The sequence below is a fragment of the Lacerta agilis genome, chromosome 10 (assembly GCF_009819535.1).
Source record: "Lacerta agilis isolate rLacAgi1 chromosome 10, rLacAgi1.pri, whole genome shotgun sequence".
Taxonomy (NCBI): domain Eukaryota; kingdom Metazoa; phylum Chordata; class Lepidosauria; order Squamata; family Lacertidae; genus Lacerta; species Lacerta agilis.
Genome location: NC_046321.1, coordinates 46,110,722 through 46,135,689, shown reverse-complemented (window position 1 = coordinate 46,135,689; position 24,968 = coordinate 46,110,722). Strand labels below are relative to the sequence as shown.

General features: G+C 43.0%; 1 protein-coding gene across 1 annotated transcript in view; it reads right to left on the bottom strand.

Annotated features, from left to right (window-relative positions):
* LRIG3 (leucine rich repeats and immunoglobulin like domains 3) overlaps positions 1 to 24,968 on the bottom strand; it is a 54,072-nt gene that overhangs the window by 15,835 nt on the left and 13,269 nt on the right. Inside the window, exons 3-6 of the mRNA XM_033161794.1 lie at positions 23,347 to 23,421; positions 1,419 to 1,553; positions 771 to 914; positions 58 to 201 (exon numbers count right to left, since the gene is read on the bottom strand). Coding sequence (XP_033017685.1) covers positions 58 to 201; positions 771 to 914; positions 1,419 to 1,553; positions 23,347 to 23,421 — 498 coding nt within the window. The remainder of the gene's footprint in view (positions 1 to 57; positions 202 to 770; positions 915 to 1,418; positions 1,554 to 23,346; positions 23,422 to 24,968) is intronic.

The following is a 24,968-nucleotide window of genomic DNA, read 5'->3' as shown; positions in this document are numbered from 1 at the left end:
TGAACTAAGGGATTCAGAAATGGTTATTTTTTGAAGACTATGGAAGCGTATACTTACAGGATTTCCATGCTACTTAATCCCCAGAAAGCTCCATCCATGAGTCTAGCTAGCCCATTTCTTTGTATTCTTAAAGATTTCAAAGAAGGAAGTCCTTGAAATGTAAGCCCATCTATTTTTTTAATTTTGTTACGGTTCATTTCTCTGAGGGAAAAAAGAAAAGAGTTCCAAGTTAACTAAAATAAGTTCAGACTTCCAAGCATATATATATTCTGGGCAGCTCCTCTCTTGGTACAATCAGAACGTCAAAGTGTGGCCCCACAAATTGTTGATTACGTACGTTGCTAGTAGTGAGATGGAACAGTAACAAATAAAAGCCAGATTTTCCTGATGTACCAGGGTAACACTGTGAGCTGCAAGAGTATGTTAGCATTCTTAGGGGCATTACTCAGGGCAAAGCAAGCAGATGATATCAACATGAAACCTTAGGACAGGGGTGGTGGAAACTGTGATCTCCATTATGTCGTTGGACTACAGGTCTCATCATCCCTGACAACTGGCCACACTGACTGCAGCTGATGGGAGCTGGTGTCTAGCAACATCTGGAGCACAACCAGTTCCCCATCCTCGGTTTAAAACATGAATGCATCATGAGAACTATGCCTCTGTTCTATCTAAAGCTTTCCTGCCTTTATGTGGTTACTACTGAGGTTGATGCTCAACCGTTGCCAGAAGTCTGCAGGACTAATTTAAAACAGTTAGGCTGTACTTACAGATGCTGGAGATGAGGGAGTTTAAACATCTTCTGTGGGATGGCTGAAATTCGGTTCCTGTTCAGCTTTAATACTTGAAGTGTGCTAGACAGGTTGTCAAAAGTGCCTGGTTCCATGGAGATTATTCGATTATTATTAATGTGGCTGTGGAAACAATGACAGCAACTATGGAAATTGTAGCAGATTTCATACCAAGACCTCATTACTGACTACGTGGTAACTGCTAATCCTAACTTAAGAACTTAATAATCGCTTTAAAATATCCCCCACCTCTGTCAACCTCCAATCGGTGGTTAAGTGGAACTTTGAATGGAAACATACGTTTTGCCTTCAGCCAAACTCTGTGGCTCCTAGCAGACAGGAAATAGCCAGCATTGATCCAATGGCAAATATAATTTAAATTCTCAAATAATATTTCAATGACTGAAAGATACTCTGCCCTTCCACTTGTAGAAGGGACCATTAGATTCAACCCAATGAATGTCTTTATAGGACAACTATTTTTTTTTTTTTTAAATCACACATACTGAAAGGGTTGTTTTTACTTTAGTCTACTACTTTAACTATGCTTATCAGACAGTAAATTAATATATGATTTTAGAACTCAAGATGTAATGAAAGCCTTGACTTAAATAAAGTTAAACTTACATGTACTTGAGCATCAGAGAAGGAAACGAATCCACCTTAAGCACAGAAATATTGTTGTTGCTCAAGTCCAAAGTTTCTAGAGACTGGAATGGTTTCAGGTCTTCAGGCAAGATGTCTGTAATCTTGTTACTTGTCCTAAATTAAAATTTACATGTCAAATTTGAGGCAGTTTCCAGACAAGTAATGAAATAATTGCACTTCCCAAGAACTTAAGAACTTAAAAATAAAAAGTTTTGCCAGAATGAGGGTAGCAATCCTATATGCATGCTGCTGGCCGTAAGTCCTGCTGAACTCCACGGAGCTTATATCTGACCAGACTTGGAGAAAACTGCAATGTCAGAGCCACACATAAAAGCAAAACAACATAAAGATTATGGAGGGTTGGTGGAGTCTCTGGTGTGCACTGGGGCAGGGGGATGCAGGGGGGATGAATGGAGGGGAAGTCTCAACATCTCCAACCTCCACCCCCCCTGCAAACAAAAAACACCACATACAAGGAACCATGAGCAAAAGAGGCACAGCACACCAAAAGAGAACTTGAGGGAAGGCAACTATTAAGATGCAGAAAGCTCTGAACACATGGAAAACCCAGAGGAAAATGACAAAGACATGATACAACAGAGCAGCTAGTCAGACGGATGAGATTGAGCAATGTGCAAAGAACAAAACATGGGGAGGAAATCAAGGAGAGGAGGATGAACATCTTTGGAATTAAGAAATTTATAATTAATACCACCAGCAAAAGAACAAAAAAAGGAAGAGATGATTATAATGTGAGACAGGAGAACAAGTTAAGAAGCAGAATTCAGCAGGCAAAGAAGGGGAACACTGTGAACTTGGGAGCCAAAGAAGAAAAACAACCAAAACCTGAACACAAAAAAGAATAAGGCCTTCCATGGACACATCTAATAAATAACAGGGTATGTGATAATTGGAACTTTGCTGTTCTGCTACAGCGTTCATTGGCATCATATCTTAAATTAAAATTTAGTTCTTTTGAGGAAACAAATTATTCACAGTTTCCTAATGACTATCTATCTATCTATCTATCAATCATCTATTTATTTATTTATTTGCTTATTTATTTATTTATTTATTTGCTTCCTTTGGGATAGTTCAGTTCAGGACAGTAATTGTAGAGCTGACCTGGGAGGTATCAGGCACTAGGTCAGCCACAGTGTCAAACATGTTGTTCTTATTCTGTCAAGAGCACAATTAAAAATAAAACAAGCAAAGCTCTCTCCTCCTCAGCTATCAACCCAAGAAAAGGGCCCACCAGTTGCCCACTCTGAAAAAATTATAACAAATTTGATCTCATGTTTGTGTGTAGGATAGGGTGCCACCAGCAAAAGTGATACCGTGTGTCATGCTTAGGAGAACAGAAGGTACTTTAAAGTTTTCATAAAGACTGCATCACTTCATCCTTCCACATAATTTCAGGATGTTTTTCTGCATTCAGGATCCAACAATGACCCTCTGAAAATTCTTGCCCAAATTGGTGAAGGTCACATAGCAGCAGCTATTCCATCAGGCTACAGAACAGATTAGGGGAAATGGAAACACAGCTATCCCATTGCCTCTGGCCTACCCTCAACAACAGCCAGTTCCATCCTACTTCCATTCCAACTGGTCATAAGAACTGCGTCTTCAAAACCTGGTACCTGAGTTTGCTACCGACCCTTCCTTTGGATGTCAAGCCTGAAAGCAGCAGGGATGATCTTACTATTGATCTTGGAAGCTACTCTGGGAGCCTTTTCAGCTAAAGAATGAGGGTAAAAATGCTTGAGATCAATAAATAATTGGCAATCCTTGTTGAGATGTCTGCCAGCAGAGCCACCTCCAGGTTTGAGGGAGTACTAGGCAAAGAGCTTTCTGCTGGCCCTTCTCCTACATCAGGGACGAGGAGTTTGTGGCCCTTTGGGTATTGTTGGGACTCCCAACTCCCATCAGCCTCGGTTAGCATCACCAATGCCCAGACAGGATGCAAGATGGAGTCCAACAAACATCTGGAAGGCTGCAGAGGTTCCTCGCTCCTATCCTTCATAGATAGATTGTTGGCTTCTGAGGCAAGATGCCATGAGCTGCCTTTTTTAAATTGCCTTCAGTACTCTGGAGCAATGCAGGAGCCCTGTGGTAAATTAAAAATGGTGGTTCAGAGCCCTAGCTGCCTGTAGCAAGAAACCCAAAGCAGGCATTGTTGCTGGCAACCCAATTGCTGGGCACTGGGTTATTGGAAGCTGCTGGGAGTTGCCAAGTGCTGATGCCAGGTCCGTCAGGCTAATTTATGAGGCAGATTATAAAATATGAAAGGGCAGAAACGTAATGTGGGTTATCATGTTCTAAATCTAAGCAGAGGGAGAAGTTGGCTTGCCCACCTCGATTCTGCTAAAATTATACCATTTGAGGGTACTCTGAGCACATCAACGGGACGGTTCCTTCAAAATAAGTTGTTTCTATTTAAAACAGGATGTCTGGCAACTGAGGTACCCATATAAGCATTTAGGGGAAGTTAGAGGCTGAGATTAATCACCACTCATTAAAACCAAGAAATTGGCAAAAAAAGAAGAAGCCAGAAGTTGTGGATTAACTAGCCCTCACACCAGATGTGTTAAAAAGAAGTGATATTTTGTTACACCTCAGACATTGTTCTCACTCAGCATCAAGTTTCAGCCCTTGGCCTGTCGAGTCTAGGCTCTTTAAATTTAACTCTTAGCTGCAAGGTCTTATTTAAATCTTTTTCTTTTTTTTTAAACTCAACAGATGAGCCATGCGGCAGATTTATGAGAGAGCAAGACAAAGTTAGATAACAAGTTTAAGAGGCTTTAGTTTAGACGTTAGTGTTCATAAGGTAATTACTAATAAGGTACTAAAAATTGCCAATTACTTGAGTGACAAATAAAATTTTCCTTGCAGTAAAACTGTGCTTCAGCCTAAGCCAGCAATTTCCTGAACTGCACGTCTCCTAAATTGCAGTGTGAAAATATTCAGTTAGGGAAAGCGTACACACTGCAGTCTTTGTGTCAGCATTGCTTCATAAAAGGGAAATTTCTTACAACTGGCTGGATAATAGCCCCCGTAATCATGAATTTCAGCTGTTCCTAATGGATCAGAATAATCTCACTTTCAGATTAGATTTTAACTAACTGGCAAATTACTCCAAGGCAGCCTCCTTTACAGATAAGGCTTGCTGGAGCTTTATTGTGGGAATACGGGAAGAGAACATTCGTAACAGCGGGCAAGACATTAGTAGCTTAATTACATCTCAATATAGTTCAAAGGCAGAGTAAGTAATTAAACCACACTGCATTTTTGGTGCTGGTTATCTGAAAGATGCACTTGAAGATAAAACTCTCTCATCTCTGCACTGAGTGTTACACTGTCTTAAAGAGCACCACACCTTCAGTCAAAGGTCCTCAATCTTTCTAAGCCCACTGGCGCGCACGGAGTTTTGAGAGCATGTCACAAGCAAAAACTCCTTTGCTCCCTTCTGTTCTCCCTCCCCACAACAGGCAAGCTCTCTGCCCCCCCTTTTTCCATAAAAGTCAAATCCAGCAAAATGAAACTGGATTTTAGTAAATTCACATAATTCTATATCCTACCCTACCAAAAGAGCCATAAAATTAAAACTTATACTGGTAGACTGCACCATTAAAAAATGTAGGTAAAGGTAAAGGGACCCCTGACCATTAGGTACAGTCGCAGACGACTCTGGGGTTGCGGCGCTCATCGTGCTTTATTGGCCGAGGGAGCCGGTGTACAGCTTCCGGGTCATGTGGCCAGCATGACTAAGCCGCTTCTGGCAAACCAGAGCAGTGCATTGAAACGCAATTTACCTTCCCGCTGGAGCGGTACCTATTTATCTACTTGCACTTTGATGTGCTTTCAAACTGCTAGGTGGGCAGGAGCAGGGACTGAGCAATGGGAGCTCACCCTGTTGTGGGGATTCGAACCGCCGACCTTCTGATCAGCAAGCCCTAGGCTCTGTGGTTTAACCCACAGCGCCACCCACGTCCCATATGTAAAAAAATGTAAGTAAATCACAATTCCAAAGCTTGCCAGAACCACAAAAACACTGATCCAATGCACAGATCCATACGGGTCGTCATGATTTCTTTATTTTGTTTTGCAAAGGATTACAACAAAACCTCCAAAAGAAGATAAAAAATAAAAAAAAAAATCCTTCCAGTAGCACCTTAGAGACCAACTAAGTTTGTTCTTGGTATGAGCTTTCATGTGCATGCACACATCTTCAGAAGCTAATACCAGGAACTTAGTTGGTCTCTAAGGTGCTACTGAAAGGATTTTTTTTTTTTTTTTTTTTTGACTATGGCAGACCAACACAGTTACTTACCTGTAAACAAAACCTCCAGTGAATTACAGAACACATCTGCGGACACAGAGGTAACCTATAATTTGATGACAGTTTTGGGGGGATCAATTAGATCTGAATGTCTCTTATTAGCAGGAACACCAACTTTTAAGTTTCCTCAGACCTCAAATATTTCTTTACATATAACAAGTATGTAAGAGCGCTGTCATGCTGCAGTTTGCATAAGTGTCGACAGGTGGCGCTACAAACTACAGGGGGGGGCAACAAACTGGGCTGTCAGAGCGGTTGAGCCATCACAGCAAAATCAGAGCATGAGGAAGAAGCTTGAGGTAGCTGGCCGATCCAGCTGAACCACAGAGGAACAGTCAGGACAAGACTATCAGGACAGGGCAGCTTCCCAGCAACCACTGTGCTCTGCTGCCGCCCGTCTCACACCGATGATGCCAGTTAGTGGGCATGTTGTGAAGGGACAGGATGGTTTGGTTGAGCTGCAAATGGGGGTTGGAGATTGTGAATGGAACAAGCACAGATACAGCTCTTGGGCTTCCCAATATCTACGCCAGTCTTTCTCTGCCTTGGGTCCTCCAATGCTGTTGGAATACAACTCCCATCACCCCTAGCTAGCAGGACCAGTGGTCAGGGATGGTGTGATCTGTAGTCCAACAACACTGAGGACCGAAGGCTGAGAAAGGCTGATCTATACCAAGTGCTCATCTTGCTGGGGAACCGAGGGCATCAACTAAAGTCAATTGGTGAGTGCAAAGGAGGAGAAACCTGAATGACGGACACAAATCCCCAGATACTCTGATTTAATTGTATACTTTTTGTTTCAAAATTAGCACTATATCTGAAACACAAGAATGTGCCAATCATGGCTATAAATCACATCAAAGCTCAGAAAGTTTATCAACAGCTGTGACCATTTACAGGATGTCTATCATTACCTTGAGCTTGTAGAGAGGAAAGTAATGATTTGTGTAACATACTATAAATAAAACAAATTATAAACATCTTTTAAATTGGGCAATCTGCATTCCAAGGTCATATGTGGCCCTCTGTATTGTTTCATGCAGCAGAAAGGACAGAAAAAAGCTTCATGAAAGATGGGTGGCAAAAAACGGAATATTGGTATCTGAAGAAGTGTGCATGCACACGAAAGCTCATACCAAGAACAAACTTAGTTGGTCTCTAAGGTGCTACTGGAAGGAATTTTTTAATTTTGTTTTTTAAAAAAACAGAGAATATACAGTACTTAAAAGCAAAACTAAAACCACACAACTATTATGAATGTGCTGGTGGTTACTGTATCCTTAATGTGAGCTGATCATTTATCGATAGCAGTATTCAGATATTATTTCTTCTCCTGTATTTTTAAAAAATCTTATTATTTCTCTTCATTAAATTTGCAAATAATCTCTATCTAAAAATGAAACTAAACTTTAACAGAGTGGGGAAAGAACAGAGTGCTCACTCATTTCAAGCTGTACTAGTAAAATCTGCAGTTTTTGTAGTTGGTCCTAACAGGTTACTCACACTTCTTGATCAACTCCCTTCTTTATTGCATTACGTTTTGCTTGGCAGGCATTCAGATTTGATGTCAGACCATTTGTGGATCTACCTATGCATCTTATTTAGAGAGGCAGTATTGTATATTTTTAACTACTGATTTTATTTATACTTGGATTTTTGTTTAGGCCAACTTGTTTTTAACTTCTGAGTTTTACTGATAATTTTAATGTATCTTTTTTGTTTCAAATGTATATTTTTGTTCTACTTTTTGTTTAATGTATATTATTTTTGTTCTAAAGCCTAGAGATTTCAACATTTAAACAGTGTATATATGTTTTGTGTTTGTTTGGTGTTGTTTTTTTATAAAAAAAACAACAACTTAAAAGTACAGTTGTACTTTGGAAGTCGAATAGAATCCATTCAGGAAGTCGGTTTTACTTCCCAAACAGCCAGAAACCAAATTGCAGCTTCTGATTGGCTGCAGGAAGTTCCTGCAGCCAATTGGAAGCCCCGTCAGATGTTCAGCTGCCAAAAACCGGAACAGTCACTTCCGGGCTTGCAGCGTTCGGAAGCCAAAACATTCGAGAACTAAGCTGTTCGAAAACCAATGTACGACTGTACAGTGATTAAAGAAATAGAAATTCCAAGGTCCAATAATCAATTTAGTTTAGGACACTGAATATCTTCTATTGGATTGTTTATCTTGGCAAAGGACTCTCACTATTGTACAAACAACTAATTTCATATTGTTCACCTCCACTTCTCTGAAATGCCAAACGGCCCTTTGACAAGGAAGATTCTAAGCATGACTGGATCTCTTTATGCCTGGAGAAGGGAAGCAGCAGCAGAAGCAAGAGGAAAATGTCAGGAGAGACTGTTGCTGTCTCCTTTCTCGTCCAAATCGTAAGAGAATCATAGAATGAATTGTAGAGTTGGAAGGTACCCCAAGGGTCATCTAGTCCAACCCCCTGCAATGCAGGAATATTCAGCTGTCCCATACGGGGATCGAATCTGCAAGCTTGGTGTTATCAGCACCACTCTAACCAACCGAGCCATCTCTCGGGACTCTCTTCCAGGGCTTCTATGTTTCATCTGCCTAAGTCCAGGGAACTGTAGAAACTACAAAGTGGAACCCAGCTATATTTTTTGCCTCCACTAACTTCAGCGCAAATGAGAGATGCTCAAATGAGAATAAGAGGGATCCTGGTGGATCAGATCAGAGGCCTTTCTGGCCCAGTATCCTTTTTCCCGTGGTTGCCAACAAGCAGGACAGGAAGCCAAGAGTTGTTGCTGGTCCTCATGGCCATACTTCCCCTGAAAGCAGGAGGCAGCCTATAGTTGTCATTTCTTACTGATAAATCTTCAATCTTCACTTCCTTCACAATCCCTTACACTTCCGTGACCTCATCTATTTGGCATGCGTCATACACACTGGTACTCCCAGATCAGCCTTTGCTTTTTGTTACCATTTTCCCTTCCAACTTGCTCTGCCACAGACCAAACATTTAACAGGCAGGCATATTCTTCAGCTTTACCGTGAACCACATTTAAGAGCTTGCAGAACCTGCTTCTTCCTCCCTCTACTTGCAGCCCTTTGTTCGCTCCCCGTCCCCCCCAGTAACATTTTACCACAATTTTCATTCCTGGGCCTGATTCCAAGTGGATTCCAAGAATGAATGCTTGCCTGTAATTCAATAGGTCATGCCTCCACCTTCGTCTCAAGTTCACAGTTTCTTTTTCAAGGCTCACGTACCCTTATGCTCATCACAACAAGTTGCTGGTACATGACAATTTACCGGTAAACATCTGATAAAAACAGTTTTGCTAGTTTCAGATATAAAAGCTTATACTTTTAGACTTGTGATCTGAAATCCCACCTATTTCCCCCACCCCAGTTAGGCCAGAAGACCAAAGCACTGGTCATGTTCACATGTGCGTGTTGATCACTTGTACAGCTGCAAGAAATGTGACTTCCATATGTGTCACAGCGAACATGCAACTTTATACCTTCTCAAAACACACCTGTTGACAAGGAGTGCAGGTTATATCTTATGGCTCAAAAAAAAAAAAAAACACAACCCCAAAGGGATGAGAAACCAAGTTTATATATAACCACATGGAACAAGGGATAAGCTCATGCGTGCACATTCATCACACAAAATCCATGCCATCAAAACGACTAACACGTGAGCAGCAACCATCAACAGATCAAGCAACACAGAACTTTTGTGCCAACACCATTTCACTGGGGGTGGTTCATATATTCATCTCCAACCCATCAAATGCCTAAATAAATCAGAGTTTAGGGTGTTTTTTAAAATGGGACAGGGATAGCAGCCAGGAGCAACCTGGAAATCACTGAGATTTGCCCAGTGCTCATAACCAATGATCAATATCCACACAACACAACTTGTCATCTGGTCCCCTCCCAAAACAATTTATAAGCAAACACCAGAAGTAACCAAGGTACCACATCAGATAAGCTCACACGATTAAATAAATCATTTGAGAAATAATTTAAACAGCCTAGATGGTTGAAGTGACTGTGTCAAACTTTGTGTTATAAGGGAAAGACAAATATTAATTATGGGGGGGGGCATTCTTTTCAGCCTCAGATGTGAAGGTTATTTAAATATAAAGTAGTATGCATTCACACCAATGCTCTTCAAGAGCTGATTTCCTTGGCCATCATAACAAAACTGCAGGTCAAGCGTCGCTGATTTAAAGTTGTGACTATCTGCAGTGCACAAAGGGAATCGGAGTAGCAGTTACACACTTCCAGCAGTAGGGGAGATGGGGTGAGGTTGGGAAAGCTCTGGTTTCACAGCGGTGGCACCACAGCTCCTCCACCCACACTCTCATGTGCTGCTGTTGGTTATGACAATCTCCAATATCCCACTGGGGATAATAGGAAAACAAAGTTATGAGGATGAGGAAATGGTTGCTGAACTCTTCAGGTTCCAACTGAAATAGAAAGTCAAAGAATGCCAATCCTTAAAACTGGGCCAGTCAACTCAACAGCCAAACTCTTGGGCACTTTCTTATTTCCAATGCAAGGGGTTCTTCCAGTTTTTTCTAGGAAAAAACTTGTCAGGCAAGAATAGTCTAACATCTTATTTCCCTACCTGGTGTCCTCCAGCTGTTTTGGACAGCTTCCATCAGCCCCAGTTGTAGTCCACAACAGCTGGTAGACACCATGTTCCCATCGTTCAGCCCGGACACTGAGGTCCAGCTCTGAGGGCCTTCTGGAGGTTCACTTACTGCAGAAAGTGAAGTTACAGGGAACCAGGCAGAGGGCCTTTTTGGTAGTGGTGCCCATCCTGTGGAACGCCCTCCCATCTGTCAAGGAAATAAACAACTATCTGACTTTTATAAGTCATCTGAAGACAACCCTGTTTAGGGAAGTTTTTAATGTCTGATATTTTATTGTGTTTTTAATATTTTGTTGGAAGCCACCCAGAGTGGCTGGGGAAACCCAGCTGGATGGGTGGGGTATAAATAATAACTGAGGGTGATAATGAGGGTGGTGGTGGTGGTGGTGTCCCAAAGGAGCTGCCTCCAATCATGCAAATCTTGTATCAAGAGCAAAGTTAGGATGGAATCACACAGCTCTTTACAGCACAAAGTCCCCTTGAAAACTTAACACGTGGTGACTCTAACCGTGCAACAATCTGATCACTTCTAAATGTTCAGAGGTGACATTCTCATTTTGGATGAGGCACGTGGAAATGCAGAAGACATGGAAATATCCCAGCCCTCAAGGTGTGAGGATACAATGGACTAACTCTACGCAGTTATCACTACCACGCAGAGAGTTTCGGCAACCATCAAATTATAGCCATTTTATGGTCTGCTTATCTTAACTCTACCACCACAAGATAACTACCAACCGTATTACATGCCTTTCTCAGACATTCATTACCAAGGCATACATTTCATCCCATTTATGACGGTTAGCAAACAGCAAACCTCACAGACGCTGTATCTGCCCTCACAAAAGTACCCAGGAGCAAGAAGACAGCCAGGTATGCATGAAGTGTTTTACGAAATACGTACTTAAAACCACACAACAGATGGCCTCACAGGTGTTTTGTTTCACTCATCACCGTTCTTATTGCAAAACTCCCTTTGTTCATAGGCTTTGTTTGCCCACCATTAGGTGTCTGGTACACACTGTAAGACTCCGACAAACAATATCCTATTACCTCACACTCCTCCCTCAGGCTTGTATAATAAGTAGACTGGACACAAAAGCCAAGTGGGCTGAAATGCTGAGCCACTGCTATGTCATTTTCACAGCGTAACCTTGTGCATGTTTATTCAGGAGCAAGTCCCGCAATGTTCAACGGGGCTTACTGCCTAGGAAGTGTAGGGCAGCAACCTCAGGTTTAATGGGTCCTCTCATACAACACATATATTCACATCACATTCCCAGCTCTAGCAAGAAGTCAGGATGCAGAGGCAAGTGCATTAGATGACCTAAACAGCCTGTGGCACACAGGTCTAATTTATACTAGCACCTAAGAAGGAATTCCATCTAAAGCAATCCCACTGATGATGATAATAATATTTATATGCCGCCCATCTGACTGGGTTGCCCCAGCCAGTTTGGGTGGCTTCCAACCAATTAAAACGTCAAATGCAGAACAACATCGAACATTAAAAATTTCAATGTCTTCTAAAAGTCATATAGTTGTCTATCTGTTTTACATATGACGGGAGGGTGTTCCACATGGCAGGCACAGCTACCGAGAAGGCCACTCTGCCTGGTTCTCTGTAACCATATTTCTTGCAAAGAGGGAACCACTCCAGAAGGCCCTTGGAGCTGAACCTCAGCATCTGGGCTGAACAGAAGATATGGTAAGATTTCATGATATGGCAATTTGTAAGTCATTCATTCCCAAGGGAGCTTTTTAAAATTCAAAAATGGTTCCATGCATGAAAATGGAATTGTAAAGACACTACATGAGGACCTTAACAGAGTCAAAAATAAATGAGTGAATTGACCTTTAAATTTGTGATTAACTTGCACAACAGATTGTACTATGCTGCCTATTGAACCACTCGTTGACTCCAGCTTATCTACAGCAATCAGAAGGTCAATACAAATGTTAAATGTAAGGCCCTGGAGCCTTATTAGAACCTGTGGAATTCCCAAAACAAGTGTCCACCCCTGTGCTGCCTGTAACATACAACTCAAGCATTTATAAGGTTGTCACATGACATGCTTGAAGTGCCTTAAAACACATTGCTTTCCTTGTACTATGAACTAAGTCAACCAGACATCACAAATCAGATTTGATAGTGGACTCACTTTCAAAGCCTTGTTCCTTCCCTACCCTTGCAGAAGGATCTCTTCTTGAGATATACAGTACTCCAGGAAGAGAAAAAACTTTCCATAGTTAACAGCAAAAAGAGAATTTGGGGGAAATGCTTTTACCAAAAGTGCAACTGGCTTTTATTTTCCACAGCAAAAAAGACAGTGCCACTGAACATCTGTCAGGTACAGAATTCTGTTCTTATGAGCATCTGTGTTTTACACCCTACTCCAGGGTGTAAATCCCTTTAATGGAAAAAAAGTCCTAGAGTCATGAAAACACAGCAGCTTTGATTGTGAGAATATATTATGTATCTTGAGTTGTTAATTTACTGCTGGTTAATTGTTCTGAAGAAACGCCATGTGTTCAGATAGGCAGGCTACTCCTCTGGCAGGAAAAAATACTGTGCGCACTAATTTGGATGAAGATCTTCTATACCAATAGCAAACACATACCGCATGTGTGGGTCATTATCAGCCTCACAGGCAGAGCGGGTTCTAGCTGCTCAGCCCCACTCCCTTGCCTCAGAGGACCTCAGTGGGAACTGTTGCCTGCTACCTGCAGAACAAGTCTTGTCTCCATCTCCAGCTGATTGAGTGCCCGCTACTTAGCCTGACTCCCTTGTCTCAGGTGTCATCAATGAGCTCTGCTGCCTAGTAGGGAAGACCAAGGAGGAGGACAGGGAATGCCACCTGCAACACTCTGTTGGGAATCTCACTTGCCCTACTGATTTCAGTAGCACTAACCTCCAAGTTTAGCAGGCCTGAGCTGCAAACTCTCTGCAAAAGTTCCTAGGGAGTAAGTTGCATTGAACCAAGTTCGACCTAGGCATATTTCTGCACAGCTCAACTCTAAAATCTGTTTTTTTATCTGTTTTACATTATTTGTTAGCTACTCCAATAAGAGCCATACTGAAGGGCACGGTAGATATATTTTTCCAAAATAAATGAAATAAACAAGTACCCCACACTTCAAGGTAATCTACCATGTGAAGAGGATGATAGCACAGTAATGACTTCAGACGAATGCTGGTAGCTTGTATGAAATCCATTTGTGTCAATATTTAACCACAAATAATCTCTGGGTCATAGTGTTAAGATACACTAATAATAATAATAATAATAATAATAATAATAATAATAATACCTAAATTGCTCTATTTCACTGAGTCATAAAGTGGAAGATGAGGTTTTTTCATCTTGCACCAGATTACAGTAGCCTTTTTATTCTATATATAGTTATTCCAGTCATCTGCAGCCTAAAAGCAAAAAGAGCCCATTTCATTCTGAAATTCAGCAACCTTTGTCACCTCAGAATTGGTGACCCTGGCTGCAAGTTACACCCAAATCTGGCAGAGAATTTTAAAAAGCCACACACACTACTTTTAAAGCTGTGCTGCATGAAAGCCCCTAGATGTATCTGCCTACAATCTAGCAAACTCCATCCACTCTGGAGGGGAGGCTGTGCTTGCAAATTTTATCCACTCCTATGAAGTTTTCCAAAAAGTTGTAACCACTTTTAGATGCCCTGTCATAGTTTTAAAAAAATATGTAAAGGGGGGTGTTAAATGACTTTGTTTTCAACATATCTAATTCTGTTCTGCATGAGTCAAAATGGAAAGACACAGAGCAGCCCCAAAACAGATTGGGCTGCTTCCCAAAGCTGCTGATATAGATACAAGTCAAATCTTGTTGCTGGTGCACACCCTTAGAGAATATTGTCAAAAGATAATAAACTTTCATCCTTATGATTCATGTGCAGTCAACAATAGAGAGATATAATTTAAAGTAGCCTAAGCCACTGAGAAGCATATTACCAGGAAATAAGTGTGTGTGGGGATTTGCTTCTGCCTCCAACATTTCTATCAAACAGCCTTTTGCAAAATCCTCCTTGGAGGGACAGGGCCACACATGGGGCTCCTCCAGCAGCAGCAACTTCTATGAAATTACTTTAGCGGAAGAGAAAGTCCCATGCCTCGTGGGGCAACTCACAGAGAGTTGACATCTTCTTGCAGTGAATTGGAAAGCACACTCTGAAAACACCTCTGGGTGTGAACATCAGAATGCACAGCAGGTTCCATATCAGAAGCAGGGAAAAGCTGGCCTCGCCATTAATATAACTGGTATGCGCATGGAAGAAGAGAGCGTTCATTTTGCCATTTACTCAACAATGTCAATCACACATACTGTTGCAAGACAGAAGGCAACCGATCCCTCTTACGTAGTGAAATATGGCACAGATCTGAATGAAAGCCAATACAATCAAGAAGTCAAATGCTCTCTGAAAAGCGACAGCCTACTGGATGTATTGCAAGCCTTTCCATCATTCTTCATATATTGGTTGGCTATGTCAAAGCTGAAGGGTGAAACTTATTTCGCTGGTGCCCTCCAACTAAAGTTTGAGAAGTAGCAGCCAAACTGCACGGAGAAGGCAAGAGGCTGATCTTGCCAGTGCCGCAACGGGCTCTTGGCAAAGCACACGCCATCACTTTCTCTGTAGGACTGTATGAGATTCAGCACTACTGAAAAAGTGCAAATTTTCATATAGATATATAGACGCAGGGGTTACGTTCCAAGGCACTGTGCGCATCAGTGAAATCCTGCATATTTGAAACACCACTGAAAAAGACTGAAAATGCCCTGCTCCACACTTGTCCTGCCTCCAGTGTGATGTAGTGGTTAAGAGTGGTAGACTCGTAATCTGGTGAACTGGGTTTGTGTCTCAGCTCCTCCACATGCAGCTGCTGGGTGACCTTGGGCTAGTCACACTTCTTTGAAGTGTCTCAGCCCCACTCACCTTACAGAGTGTTGTGGGGAAGGAGGGGAAAGGAGACTGTTAGCTGCTTTGAGACTCCTTTGGGTAGTGATAAAGCGGGATATCAAATCCAAACTCTTCTTCCACGCCACTCTAGTATTATAAGAGAAGGCAGGGAACATCTCCCGATCCACTTTCTCCCCACCTCACTTGATCTTATAACACCTCTACCAAAAAAGTGTTTCTTTTCCAAAACTCGCACCATTTGTAATCATAATTTCTTCAGTCATAATTCTGAGGAGTTGATTAATGGGTTGGGCATTACCAGAGTTCTTATCATGACACCAGGGCATATTGCATCCCATTCTCATAAAGGCTGTCTGTGTTATAAACCCTCCATGCATCTCTAATGGTGGATGGCTTTGAAAGCAGGTCGGGTAATGGCAATAGAACCCCTTTCCTTCCACCACTCTCAGAAATTTATTGTGTCCAGACAGGGAAACCTTTCCTGAAACCTTAAAAAAAACACACACCAGAGCATAATTTAGGACTGAAACCACACTTACAAAGGAGATTGTCATGGACATGCACCTTCACTTTTGATGAAACAAAGGAAGTGGCCCTCAGATTGCCAAAGTGTAACAGAAACCAGGTGAACATCATTGCTGCTTCATCTCACATCCACTTCTCAACTACAGGACCAAGGGAAGCCTACAGAGCAAGCTTGTCCACATTCACAAAAAGTGCCTTTTCCCCCAATTCAGAGGCTTCCATTCAAGCACAAAAGTACAGAATGGAGAGAGTGAGAGCCTGCTTCTGTGCAGAGAAAAGAGTGTAATGCGCAGAATCTGTGGTCACACTACACAGTGCAGAATTAAGTACCGGACACAGAATTCTGCATGCTAGAAATTTGTGGATATGTTTGTTTACAGCAACATAGAATGGAATGCAGGTGGTGAGGGCAGGATGGGGTTTTGCTGCCCAACATAGACCTGAGAGCGGCAGATACAGAATTATGCAACAGATGCATGTGCAAATTAGCTTCATTTCCCTAACTGATGCAGGCCAGAGACTCCAGCACTTCTCAGCGCATTGTTTGGGGTATCCTGCTTCAGAATCTGGATTTTTTCTTATTAGAACATATGCCACGCCGGTAATAGCAGTCTTTCCCCAGAGTCAAGCTGCAAAGGTGCCAGCTGCACTCCTATCCTGCTCCAACTCATCGAGGGATTAGTAGCAGAGAAAGGAAGAAAGAGAGGCTGCCAGATATGGAGACAAAAAAGAAGTCCGTCTGCTTTCCAAAATAAGCCAAACGTGCTCTGGGAACGGGAAAATCTGACACAACGATGGCAGGCAGCCCAACACTACACCCATTTCAAGGAGCAGTTATAAAAGCTCACTCAGTTCAATTCCCAGCCTGTATTTACCTTCCTCCCAATTCAAAAGGCCACTAGTAGTCAGACTGGGTTGATACAAGCCATGCAGTTTTGAGCAGAGCGGTCAATTTGCTTCCATGCCAATTGACAGGGCAGCACACACAAGAAAGGTCACACACAGGCATTGATCGGAGCAGCATTTATCTGGTTCAGTCAGAATTTGTGGAAAGGTGCTAATGGGCACGTGCTAGGCTGAGATTAGGAGCAGTGCTGCAGTCTGGCCAGAACACTAGTACAGACTGATAATCTGCACTGCTTAAAATGAGAAAATACTGCCTTTTGGCCAATGCTCGGCAAACTGAGACTCCTACTGCAGCAGGTTCTGCTCCTGAGCATACTTGCTATGGGGCTAATATTCTGCTCATGGCAACACTGCCACTGGTTTTCGAACGTTTTGGAAGTCGAACGGATTCCGTTCAACTTCCAAGGTACAATATATACCGGTACATTTAAAATAAGTACATAAATCTCAAGAATGTTGACTATAATAGCAAGTTCTGGATAGAAGAGCCAATTCTCTTTTATTGTGGGGGGTTTGGGGGGGGAGACAGGTGATCAGACACCTGTGAAATCCAGGTCATTCATCTCAAACGCTCATCACTCAATTCTCAAAGACTGCAATACTGTATGCTAATAACACATGCTTTAAGAGAACCCTGTGTTCACTGTATGTGGTCCTTCAAATATTTAAGGAATGCAAATAAGCAAATATTTTAAATATCTGTGTTTAGGGATACAGAATATGGCTATTGATAGTCAGCACAAACATTTATAGCAGTTTAAATCCAGAATCCCCAATACTGGAGGGGGGGGAGCTGCATTCATTCGGTGCTAATTTCTTCCAAAACAATTTTTAATAAGGATGATAAAAATAAGTATTTAAATGCTCGTGTGTCACTAGGAGTGCATAAAAATTAATGGGACTGTGCTGAACCAAAATCTTTTATGGCTCAATTTTAAGTAAAGCAAGGCAACACATTAGTATTTCCTTTAAGATTCCCCCAGGAGGTCTAAGAGAGGACATATCCACAAGTACCAGTCAAATAGAAGATGTGGGTACTCTGCTTTGAAAGTAATGCTCACTTTTCAGCATTCCCCCTAAAGGAGGATACCCACACTGCCAAATAACCGCACTGATTATCTACACCAGGGGTCGGCAACCTAAGGTCCATGGGCCGGTAGCAGCCCACAGGGCTTGTCTATCCGGCCCATGACGGCCCAACACCCCCCCCCCCCGCGCTCTTACAGGCACGGCAACCGACTTCCGTGTTGAAGGCGCCTGTGGGCATGCGCAGGGGCACTCCCCCGACCTGAGTGTGTGTGCCGGAAATAGCGTGTGCGGGCCAGAGAAGCACCCGTGTGCATGCGCAAACGCTATTTCCGCCACACATCCGGGTCGGAGAAGCGCTGGAAATAGCGTGTGCACACATGCACAGGCGCTCCTCCAACCCGGAAGTGTGTGCGTGTGCACACACTCTGGCCCATCCTCTGAAGGACGGAGCGTGGACCGGCTCATCGTCCGGTTAGCTTGCCGACTCCTGATCTACACAAATGGCCAGCTCTGGGAAGTGCATGCTGGGGATATTTTTGCCTAGCAAAAGTCCCTTGTGAATTGGTGGTTAGGCAATCCAGAAGACAACTCACAGAAGAATGCGGTGTGGTCTCCCCTCGACTAAGTGGGTTACGGGTTTGCCATTTGATAAGCAGAAAAGCAATTTGCCACTTTAATTTTTATTTGAAAAATCACCAGCATCTATTTTTGCAGAATGATGCGAGTTGAAGGAGATCATTTTGTCAAGCCCCCTTCCTCAATCTGCAATGCAAGATGTTTCTGTAGCATCTCTGTCAGATGGCCACCCATCCTCTTCTTAAATATCCATAGTAAAAGAGATCCCAGAACCTCTTGAGGGAGTCAGAGGAAGCCTCACCTAATATTTAGCCAAAATCCATTCTCCTGCAATTGCCACTTGTTGGTTCCAGTTTTGTTCTCTGGAGCAAGAAAGAACGTCTGTTCCATCTTCTACTATTCAAACACCGCTGTCATATCTCTCTTAATCTTCCCTTCTCCAGACTAAATATACCCAGCTTTTTCAACAATTCTTCATAGCATTTAGTTTACATACTCCCATGCTACCCTAGTCCTCTGGACACACTCCTGTTTATGTAGTAGCCAAACAGACCACAGACTGACCAATGCAGAACAGAAAAAACTGTAATCTCGATGATAATGGTTCTGTTAACATACCCTAATATTGTCTTGGGTTTTTAAATATATATATATCTCTGGTGTATAAAACATTCGCTCAGAACAGCAGACAATACATGCTGAGTACAATTCACTGCAGAAATTCCTAGGCACACAAGGCAAAAACTTAAAGCCTCAAACTTATACAGGTATAAGGGTTACTTTTCATTTATTCAAAGGAGGACACTGGAACGTTTAAGAATCTGAATGGGCAGCAGAAGTATCACTAGATGCCTTCAGATGACATACAGATAATATCTGCACACTGCCTATGTCATTTGTGCACATGCAAGCACACATACAAGTCACCAGGACTCACTTAGAAACGGAACTGGCCCCTGTGCAGAAAAAAGGCTAGCAGTCACACACACAGAGAGAGAGAGACAGAGAGAGAGAGAGAGAGAGAGAGAGAGAGAGGAGAAAAAACTTTTCATAAAAGCTCTCTATACAGTGGTACCTCGGTTTAAGAACTTAATACGTTCCGTAAGTCTGTTCTTAAACCAAAACCGTTCTTAAACCAAGGTGTGCTTTTCCCTAATGAGGCCTCCCGCTGCCAGTGCCCTTCCACTGTTCGGATTCCATTCTTAGACCGAGGTAAAGTTGGCAAACCGGGACACTACTTCCGGTTTTGCGTAGTTCGTAAACAGAGTTGTTTATAAACAGCGCTATTCTTAAACCGAGGTGCCACTGTAGGTCTTCCTTCAACCGAAGTCAGCCTTTGAAAGTGGGGGGGGAGGCGGGTTGCTAGATACCAATTTGGCACAACGTATGCAAAATTTAAGTTCTGCGGTGGCAGGAATTTCACAGTACAATCCCATACATGTTTACAGCCAGTGTGGTGTAGCGGTTGAGAGTGGTAGACTCGTAATCTGGTGAACCGGGTTCGCGCCCCGCTCCTCCACATGCAGCTGCTGCGTGACCCTGGGCTAGTCACACTTCTTTGAAGTCTCTCAGCCCCACTCACCTTACAGAGTGTTTGTTGTGGGGGAGGAAGGGAAAGGAGAATGTTAGCCGCTTTGAGACTGCTTCGGGTAGTGAAAAGCGGGATATCAAATCCAAACTCTTCTTTTTCTACTACTCAATAGTAAGCACCGTCGATTACAACAGTTCTTACTCCCAGGTAAGCAGATACAGGATCACAGCCTCAGCCATTTTTGCGCATTCCAAGCTGTGAGCTCTGGGAGAATCAGCTTCATCCTGGTGGGTCGATTCTGCTTTGCAGCAGGTTTTGTGTGCGTGTGTGTGGCAGGGAACAGTTAGCTTGAAGAATGTAGAGCGAACATCCCTGATTACACACTAACTGCCACCTGATCCCTGTCCTTTGCCTTTATTTTATTTTGTGCTCATCCCAAAGTTGGGCCCATGCTGTGCTGACCTAAAGGTGGCTTTCATGTCAAAGCAGCCATAATAAATTGCTACTATTTCTAATTCCAGTCATTCTCCGCAGAGGTCAGGAGGTACATGGTACATACACTTGTAACCTCAGCCGAGTTCTGCTGAGCATAATCAGAAGCCTTCGGAGGCCATTCAGAGGCACCGTGTGAGTTTCAAAGGACAATGGTAACAAGACACCTCTTCTCAAGCAGCCCAACTGTGCCACATAACAATTCCACATCTTTTCAGGAAGCACCTTAAAAGAAATGTATGCTTGTATTTTATTTTTATTTATAAAGGGGGGGGGGACACACCATACACACAACCAAAATGAAATAAAAGAAAAGATCTTTATATTTGGCCGGCTGGCTAAACTAACATAAACTCACATATCTGAAGAGGTGTGCATGCACACGAAAGCTCATACCAAGAACAAACTCAGTTGGTCTCTAAGGTGCTACTGGAAAGAATTTTCTATTTTGTTATAAACTCACAAGTTCAAGATTGTGAGGCTTGACTTTTGAAGTCTTTTCACAGCTGCAGAGGAATATTTTTAGGTTTTCCTGAGCTGCAGTTACACTTCCTTGGAATGTAGAAAGTAGAGGACACAACAGAAAGTCGTGGGTGCCGAATGAGACACGGTAGGGTGGAAAACAGGGAAATCAACAGTGGATGGAGCCAGAACCAAATGAAAGGCAAAGCCAAGCAATTCAAGTTTTGTCCCTCATCTTCCTCCTTGTGGTGTTCTGTTCCAAAGGCCAACTCTGAGAAGGAAGCCAATAGGCAATGCTATTATTCACTGGATTGGTCATAAATAAGGAGGCAAATATTTGAGGCCTTGCTAAGGTCAGATTGAGGTTGGTGGGGCAATGTCCCATTTGCACTAATGGAGCAGCTTCCACTAGCAGAGATGATTAATAATAATAATAATAATAATAATTTGTTTGCCACCCATCTGTTTGTGCTGCCCCAGCCACTCTGGATGACTTCCAACAAATCAACACATCAAACATTAAAAACTTCCCTATACAGAGCTGTCTTCAGGTGTCTTCTAAAAGTTGTAGTTATTTATCTCCTTGACATTTGATGGGAGGGCGTTCCACAGGGCAGGTGCATCTACCAAGAAGCCCCTCTGCCCGATTCCCTGTAACCTCACTTCTCACAATGAGGGGAACTGCCAGAAAGCCCTTGGACCTCAGTGTCCAAGCTGAACAATGGGGTTGAGAGACGTTCTTCCAGGAATACGGAAGATCTAGCCTTGTTCTTCAGAGCCCACGCAATAAGATTTCATGGTATGGCAATTTGTAAGTCATTCATTCACAAGGGAGCTTTATATATATATATATATATATATATATATATATATATATATATATATAATGATTCCGTGCATGAAAATGGTAAGGTAAAGACACTACATGAGGACCTTAACATAGTCAAAAATAAACGAGTGAATTGGTCTTAAACATCTTGATCAACTTGTACAACAGCTTGGGCTGAACGATGGGGGTGGAGACCTTAGAAACTGAACTTTTACGCCTCAAGTTGAGATTTCACCTATGGAATTCTACAGTATTGAAGGTAAAGGGACCCCTGACCATTAGGTCCAGTCGCGGACGACTCTGGGGTTGCGGCGCTCATCTCGCTTTACTGGCCAAGGGAGCCGGCGTCCCTTCTATAGTATTAGGCTGCTGTTAATTTTATGGACCAGCTCTCTGCTTCTTCTTCTTTCCCCCCCATAAACCATCTGCCTTTCCTTTTCAGTTCTCTCCTCCACCCAGCCTAATCTATATGAAAGCCACACCAATATCAAATGTCATTCAGCTCTTTCTCAAATAGGAGCAGAGCAGACACAGCGGCTGCAACCAGCTGACTTAGCTGACCTAGGCTCAGAGTAAAAACAGCAGGATAATAAGTCACCAGATGTAAGCAATTGAATACTGATCACTTTCATTAACTGAACGGCTTCCCAAAATTTACCATATTATTTTAACCCTTTAGCGTCCTCTACCAACAGACACCGTGCAACTTGTACTTAAGTGCAGATTTTCACTGCTAGAAAAACGAGACAACCGTGAAGCAATCAAATGGCACTTCCAAATCACACAAAGAACAACATTTTTCACTTACTAAGGATTGGAAAACTGAGACTGAGAAGTTCTTACAAACATTCCATTTCACAGGAGCAAAAGGTTATGAGTTGGAAAGTTGCCAAATTCTTGAGAAAAGGGAATTTATTGTTAACAATATTCAGAATTGGATGTTCAATTCTGCTTTTCTTAATTTCTAGCTAAATATACAGACCTAGAATTTTAAAAACAAAAATATGGATCATTAGAGAAAGGTAAGAGTCTTGACAAAGGGGTGCTCTATTCAAACACTCAATTCAACTGGCAGGAGTTCAGCTTTTTCTTTTCTTTTTAAAGAAGTGCTTCATGTATGTAGCTCCATATGTTCTGTTGCAATGAAGTCTGCATGTTTCCCATAATATCTATGACATATTTTTGGAAGAAGCCGCTCTACGAAAGCCAGCAACCAACTTCAGGCAAGCAGCAGCATAGGAAGCTACCTTACACAAAGTCAGAATGTTGACTCCCAGTCACAGACTGTACGAAAGTGTAGGTCTGGTTTGCACACAATGCTAAACCATAGTTTAGCTCTACATGCACAAGACAGAATGAGCCCAAGCACACCCAACCCTCGTCTCTCCTCCCACGCAATTAGAAGGACTTCTGCAGTATTTAGTTTCACTTTTTATGAATCCTAGAAAGTGAAATTAAGCTGTACTGAAGTGCTTCTCCTAGCTGTCCAGAAAGGAGAGGGAAGTGTGCATACTCAAGATTTCATTCACTCGGGCTCATTCTATCCTGTCGGCATAGTGTTAAATCATGGTTAAACAATATGTGTCAATATGGCCACTGTTTTCAAATATGAATAAAAATATTTTTTAAAATCGACTTACAGAGTCAGGAGAGTGATGTTTGCTGAAACAGGTCCCAAATTTGGTATGGCTTCAAATTCATTACTGTTTAGTTTTCTGCCAACATTTAAAAACAAAACAAAAACACAAGTCAGCTGACACAGAAACAAGATTTTCTGATTTTCGCTTGACTGTTTTAACCCATCACACTAACTTAAAGTAGCGCCCCCCCCCCGCTGCCGCCCAAAAAGGGAAGTGGGGATAGCCTATAGCAGTGGTGGCGAACCTTTTAGAGACCGAGTGCCCAAACTGCAACCCAAAACCCAATGATTTATCACAAAGTGCCAATCCGGGGGATAATGGGGGAGAGCTGTTGAGCTTTTTTTGGGAGGAGTTGTTGAACTTATATCTGCACTTTATGTATAATATTTTCAAAATAAATAGTTGCCTTTCTTAAATTACTGATTTACTAAAATTCAAGAAAACACAAATTGCCTCCAGAAAATGTAGAATTATATACATGTTACTTAAGAGGCAATTCAAAGGCTTGAATAACTTTCGGAAACTTTGGAGAGGTTTTAAAAAGTGGTCTTTGCTCTCTGCCCTAGTGCTGAAAGGAAGAATCCTATATTTGCATTATTGGGTGGTTGCGGGGGAGTGAGGAATATGGTCTTGTGGAACCACTGCTGTTTCTTGTGTGTTACCAAGAAAGGAGGGGTTAAACGAAGGCTTACACAGTCACAACAGCAACCTGGTTGGGCGCTTGGCTGAGCAGCAGAAAAAGGGGAGTTCAAACCCCACCAAGCCTGGAGGGGGAAAGCGCCACCGCTCACCACCTGCAGGGAGTTTCGCAACAGGAACCAAAGGAAAGTGACTGCTGGGACTCAAGCCACCACCTGGCTTGTCGTCGTTGCTTTAGAGTACTTTCCGGGTGGAAAGACAGGAGGGCTTATCACCTTCCTGAAGCATAGGCTGCTTAGTGCTGCCCCAGGAAAGGTTTGCTCAGGAGGAGGTGAGCTGCGCGGAATTGAAGCGCGCGTGCGCTTCCAAGCCTCGCGCAGCGCAACCCTGCGCAACTTTGTGCAGAAACATCCCCAGAGAAACGAGTGAAAGCACCGCCGGGCACTTTGAAGGCGCCTTTTCCACTCTCCCCGCCCTGTTGGCTGCTTCGTTTTCCTCCGGGGGCGAGAGGGGCGCAGCCACCCCACACACTCTCATCTCAGGTTCCACCTTCTCGGGAAAGGAACAACTGGCCCCTTTTCTCTCCCTCTTCCCTACACAAAACTTTGTCTCCCAGCAACTGTGCGGGCAGCGTCACTTCCTCTCCCTGCAAGCCAGCCCTCGGTGGGCGGGAAAAGAAGAGGGCTCATTCTGTGTCTTTGCAGGCTGCTCCGCGCGGGGACCAGCCACAAAACGAGCGTCCTATTGCAGCAGCAGCCAACCAGCTGGTTGGCGGGCGCGAAACTCTGGGGAGCGTTTCCAGCTCATAGCGGTGTGGGGGGACACCCAACACACACACACTGCCGCTGCGGCTGGCACGCACTATAGGGAACGTTTCCCGCCCGCTGCGGCATTTGGGGGGGGAGAGGCTGTCACCTTTGCAAACCACAAAAAAACGAACCTGATGGGGCGATGGCACGCGTGCCCACAGAGAGGGCTCTGCG